Source organism: Aulostomus chinensis, chromosome 15, assembly GCF_037954235.1.
Source record: "Aulostomus chinensis isolate RoL2024-O1b breed Wild chromosome 15, RoL_Achi_v1.0, whole genome shotgun sequence".
In the NCBI taxonomy this organism is placed as follows: Eukaryota; Metazoa; Chordata; class Actinopteri; order Syngnathiformes; family Aulostomidae; genus Aulostomus; species Aulostomus chinensis.
Genome location: NC_141334.1, coordinates 11,045,001 through 11,051,090, shown reverse-complemented (window position 1 = coordinate 11,051,090; position 6,090 = coordinate 11,045,001). Strand labels below are relative to the sequence as shown.

Below are 6,090 nucleotides of genomic sequence, written 5' to 3'. Positions count from 1 at the left end.
GTCAGCCTTTTACAGATGGACGGAAAGGCTTTTTCATGCGCATGCTTGTGCAACATCTCCACACCTATTGATTTTGACTCGGCGGGAGTTTGTGTGAACTTGAAGAACAGTCAACAACTTTAGAGGAGATACAAAAAAGTACTTTGAATTTGTTGCAGTTGTTGCAAAAGTGCCCAGGTCAGAAACAGAAAACAGAGACGTTACGTTAGAACCTTTGTCTTTGTTCCTTTTATTAACAGTTTTCTTCTAACTGAGCTTCCTCCATTTGCCAACACATTTAGAGTTTTACATAATTAACCATAATTCTGAGAGTGAATGTACGTGCAAACATTTGATAATCCTCATCAGGGAATTCTTCTCAATCAACATCCATCTTCAGAGATCCCCATCTGTTAACCAAATGACTCTGAATGTGTTGACCTATCATTGCTAAAAGGTGCTCATAATAGTTTTCTGTCCTCTGATGAAGAAGTTTATACCGAGTTGTCCCCTACAGTGCATAGCAGGTGCCCAGTGGTGCAGCCAATTAGAATAATTCCAATCAGCCAAAAGAGGAGAAATAATTTCCATTTAAATGCTCTTCCTGAAGAAGTTGTTGAAAGCAACAGCACGGTAAGACAAGGGAGCTGAGAAAAATAGCCGAGTATAAATACCTGGTAATATCTTTCACTAATGAAAAGTCGTTCCAGAGTGACTCATCACTTGATTCATTTGTTTGGCCTTTTATTAAAAGCAAAACAGGAAGAGACTGAGTCATGATCTGAGCGGGAGGCAGAGATGGAGAGAAGTGTTTTCTCACCTCCCCCTTAAAATGTTCCCGTGGTAAGAAAACGTAAGCAGCAACACAGAACTGTCAAGGATGAAAAAGCTTGTTGGACCACGACGGAGAGTGAAACGAGGTTTCTTACAGGAAGTAACAGGCCTCGACCCACGGACGCAGGCTGCTCACCAAGGGTCACTTCCTCTGACTGACGACAACTGTGAGGGTTAACAATAGACCACTCACAAGACATTTACATTTGAGCACAAAGGGGAAAAAAAAATGTTAACAGCCTGATGTGTTAGAAATTAAAAACAGAATAAACATCTTTAACTGCATTTTCTTTTTAATTGGATTGTGATGTGTGATAAACAGCGGAGAACGTTTATAGCAGGTGAGAAGGGCCACTAACAAGGTTTTTTTTTTAATCTCTAATCCATCACACTAATTGAGACACAGTAGAAGAAGCACAATACTGGATTAACATTCAGTGGGGGAAAATGTGTTTATCAAATGAGGTACACCATCTAAGACTAAACATTTATCAGCAAATAGTCAAAAGTTAAAGAGCACAAGGTTTTGCAGTCTCAACAATTACCTGCCTGCTTGAAAATTGAACTTTTATCATGCTGTGATGATTTAACTACACTCCTTCACATTTCTGTTAAATAATAAAAAAAAAATGTCGTCACTGCGCAATCACGGAAGGTTAAACGTCACACTTGCAGATCAACAACCCGCTTTGACTCAACAGTATAAAGCTTATGAAGGAAAATACATCGGCATCATTCTCCACGTGTGACTTGGATTCAAACTTAAAACATCTTAAATAAAAAAAAAAAAAAAAAGATAACATTTTGACCTCATCAAGACAAAACTCGTTAAGCAGCAAAATAATCTAAAGCATTTAAAAAATATATAAATCGAATAAAGGCTACAAGTGAACAGCAAAAAAGTACGGAGAAATATTTGTTTTCAAAGCAAAAAAAACGTAACATGTAATAAAAGTTCCACTCAGTCTCCCATAGGTTTGCACCAGGCTCTTAGCTGGAAACCCTGTCCCCTCGCTGAAGGAATGTATTTAAGAGTAAAAATCACAACTACTGAGTTCTCGTCGAAGAACGTATGGGAACGTCTGTCATATCAGATTCAGATTTTTTTCGTTTTCAAGCCCAACAAGCACCGGCTCATTGGTATCAGTGTTCACAAGGAAAAGCAGCTTCCTAAAGAGGAAGTCCAGACCGTCCAACAGCGCAAACAACGTTCAGAACTACATTTATTTAAAAAAAAAGAAAAAATTCTGAAAATACTTGAAATAAAATGTGTTGCGACATTTACTTCTACATGACAAATAACTGAGTCTTTAGAATGTTTGATTCTTGTCAAGGAGCTGAAATCCCAGCACACCCTGTCCAGTTCCAGCCAAATACCAGCATGGGGAGGCTGTTCCAGTCAGGAAATCCTTGACTGCCAGCTGTCAATGAGATAAATGTAGTTTCCTTTTAGTTCTGCACAAAAGACGATGGCACTGGCTGGTAAACTCTTGGGTATGTACAGGGGTATGGCGGAACAATCCGGAGGTGTAGACGCTCATAGCAACAACAAGGACACAGTGATATAGACAGCACCTCTCCAAACCCCAGCCAGAGGAATGAGCCTACAGTGTGTGTCTAGGGTTGAAAAATACCTAGTTTAAAATGTTCCCGAAAAGGTGAGAGATATTAAGCTCTTCGTTACAGTGTGATGAGACCCCTGGTAATTCTTATTAAGCATAACTCTCATCTTCTAATACCAGCTGAAGGCTCCGAGGGTCAGTATTAGCCTGTCAGTCTACCCTGGTCACGTGAAGTCGGACGCACCACCCTCTCTCTCTCAGTAATAGTGGCATATCTGCAGCCGGCTGCCGGGGTCGTTCTTCCCTGGGCTGAAAAAAGGGTAGACTGGCTCTTCAAAGCAGGTGTCAAAAAGGTAGAGTCTCTTCATCGTGACAGCATCATAGAAACTGAGACGTCCGTTATCGTAGTCCAGGTAAACGCCTACACGAGGAGAGTTCCAGTAGTCAGCGACAGGGATGCGCCCGTCCTCCCCGTTGGCATAGAGACGGTCCTGCAGAGTCAGGCTCCAGTATCCTGCGGAGGGAGTCAGGCTGACATAGCCCTTCCTGTTGCTGCACTCAGTGGTGACTCCCAGGTACCACACACCTTTGTCCTTCACGTCCACCTCCCAGTAGTGCTGGCCGCTAGCGTACTGAGCAGTTGCGAGGACACCGCAGAAGCGGTTGAAGCGAAATGGCAGGTCTGGCTCCTGGTTACGAACGCGCCCCTCCTCCACTTTGGTGTCAAAATCAGATATTAGGAGGTTGGGGTGCGCGGTGTCGGGGTCTAAGGTGAGGTTCTGGGGCACTACACAAGAAGAGAGGGAGAGATTGATTTACTTTGAATGGGCAGAAGTGCAAAAATAAAAGATATACAGTTTCCAAAATAAGAATGTTGTACTAAAAAGGAACAATAAAAAAATCTTTTACAAAAACAAGCATTTTCTGGAACATTTGATCGGTAATGCTCAAAATATTAACTGCTTTTAATTTGCAGTTACTCATCTTTTATCTTTCATATATTTACGGTTGCAGAGCGGCACGCTGGTGCAGTGGTCAGCACTGTCACCTCACAGCAAGAAGGTTCCGGGTTCGAGCCCCGGCTCGGAATATTTACAGTTACTATACCCAAAACTGTCAGAATTTTGCTTTTTAATTACTTTGAAAATTTGAATTCAGTAGAGTCACACGAGTTTACCAATGCTCTTGTACGTAGACCATTCGGTTCCATAAATTATACAAATTTGTGGAGATTTTCCTCTCGTTTAAAGAGGGAGGCTCGGTAGAGGTGGAGTCATGTCCAGCTCTCAGTAAAGGAGGAAACCTACTGGTGTGCAGCACATGCATCATCTTCTTCCACATGATGAGCTGGAAGGGTCCTGAGAAGTCAGTGAATTCTGTCTGACAGTTAACCGGCTCGAGAGATGCGAAAGGCTTGCAGTGGATGACCCTGGGGGAATCAGACAGAAACAAATGTGCTGATGTTGCTTTCCCCAGGCGCAGTTGATTGTATTGGCAGTTAAATACCACCCCCTTCCCCAAAATACATACATATATATATATATAAAAATACGTACTCATTGTATGTCTCAGCAAGGCTCTATTGGTGGGAGAAAAATAGTTTGCATGAAGTTAACAGCACTAAGCACACGTGCATTCAGTTTGAACTTATTTCATAATGTTTGACTCACTTGTCCTTCTCATCTTTCATTACAGTCATGCAAAGATTAAGTAAATTCATTGCAGTTTCTGTTGCGTAACATTTCCAGCACGCTGAGCTTGATCTAGATCTAGCCGTGTTTCACAGATCTAGCGGTCTCTTCGTAAAAACACCTCCATTAACGAGACCACCGATGTATTCGACTGACCTCGAAGCTGGTCTTTCCACTGATGTGACTGTGGATGTCAGCTATAGCTTTGTCTACAGCTTCCGCCTCCGTCTCCATAATCTTCAGGTTGTCGTCTATGACGGCCATAGTCGCCACTTCCTCGGCATCCAGGCTCTCCAGCAGAGAGTCTCTCTCATCCAGCAGGAACTGGACCAAGGCCCCAACATCCGCCTCGATCTTTTCCTTGAGTCTCTGCTTCTTCATCTGAGGAACAGGAGGTCAACGAGGGTTCTAAGTCAGACACGTTCAGTTTGAAAAAAATGTGTTTTGTGTGTTGAAGCTGCTCTCTTGGATTCAGTACAAAAGCAGCCTTAATTTAGAATACTGTATACACTCCGCAGAAGGTTAATATCTGTGAGAGCTCTCTTGTTAAGTCTGTTTCTGCTGTGATGATTTTAGTCTTAAAATAAGCTTTTCAAACAAGGAAGTAACTATCAGAATGTGAGTCACCAGTGAGGGGAGCTCAAAAGCTGCTTATTCAGTCAGTGACAAGGATGATTCATTCTCCCTTCTCTCATTTATACACATACTTAACACCTCCTGCAAATATGTAAATGTCACCAGCAAAATAAAATATGCTAGTAAAAGGCTGTTGGTACATACCCTCACTTCACTTTTGGTGCGCTCGTCGGCCGTCATTACTTTTACACACTGGGATTTCTCCCAGTTGAGCTCCATTAGCCTGAGTTTCAACTCCATCTGTAGGCACAAACAGGATGTTATAAATCACAATAACGCGGGGGGGGGGAGGTAGAAATAACGAGACAATGTGCGACAAAAAAATGTAATCTCTTGTGGCAATGTAGGAAATAAAGAGAACAATGCATGTCAACAAAAGCAAAAAAGAAAAGTTAGAATTACCTTCATGTCATTCACCACTTCTGGCACTGGAGCCACCTCATGATGTCTGAAGGAACAGCAAACAACGTAGTTACCCACCGAAAACAGAGGGATAAATGTATCACTATTTTCTATTTAGGTCTTTTATTTACACTTGGAAGAATAGACTCGTAGCAACTGACCTCCGTACCCCTGACTTTTGCTAAAAACTGCTGTATGGTTTAACAATGCATTTGGAATTTGTGCAGATATGTTACGTGTCCTTGGCAAGAATAGCAGGCAGTGAATGGAATGGAATGCAGTCAAAGACACGTTTACACAAAATGAAGAAAAACTGATCGAAGTACAAATTCAAGTTCTGAATTACAACAAAATAAATGACTGTTTTTCTTGACCTCACATAATCCCTTTGGGTGCCATAAAATCAAAATGTCAGCCATAATATTCAAACTTAAGTTGGTCCCAGAAAAGAAGGGACAAATAAATTCTAAATTGTGACACGTTAGGCAATGCAAAGCGTACGAGCCTCTATTTTGTTATGTTTGGATCAGAAAATAAAAAGTATTACATACAATCATTATCAGTCAGCCAAATTTAAGCTTTAAACGACATCACAAAAAGGCCACAAAAGCAGAAATTAAAGAAAAAAAAAACGAAGGTAACTGTTTTCAAGGCAAATGAAGAAAGGTTGTCCCTGAAGAGAAAAACTCCAGCTCAAAACCTCTGCGTTTTCCTGTTGAGACCTAAACGTCAGTGGGAAGGTTAAATCAATAACAAAATCAACCTCCTACTACTTTAAAAATATCACGAGGACCAGAGACTTGATGTCAAAGCCTGAGAATATACTTTCATCTCAAACACGCCACTGGACTAATGCAGTGATTATTCACGCAGAAGACAGCTGTACCAGTATTGCAACAATGACCAACAAAGCTCCACCTCAATATAATGGCTGCCGGTTTCTCACAAAAAAAAAAAAAAAAAAACTTCAAATTTTCAATTACTTA

At 41.3% G+C, this 6,090-nt stretch overlaps 1 protein-coding gene across 1 annotated transcript in view; it reads right to left on the bottom strand.

The window, feature by feature from the left end:
- Nucleotides 1–235: 235 nt before the first annotated feature.
- The window catches only part of trim47 (tripartite motif containing 47), a 7,441-nt gene continuing 1,586 nt past the window's right edge, over nt 236–6,090 (bottom strand). Inside the window, exons 3-8 of the mRNA XM_086179027.1 lie at nt 5,105–5,150; nt 4,847–4,942; nt 4,223–4,447; nt 3,932–3,954; nt 3,683–3,804; nt 236–3,162 (exon numbers count right to left, since the gene is read on the bottom strand). Of these exons, the coding sequence (XP_086035153.1) occupies nt 2,633–3,162; nt 3,683–3,804; nt 3,932–3,954; nt 4,223–4,447; nt 4,847–4,942; nt 5,105–5,150 (1,042 nt within the window). The 3' untranslated portion in view covers nt 236–2,632. The remainder of the gene's footprint in view (nt 3,163–3,682; nt 3,805–3,931; nt 3,955–4,222; nt 4,448–4,846; nt 4,943–5,104; nt 5,151–6,090) is intronic.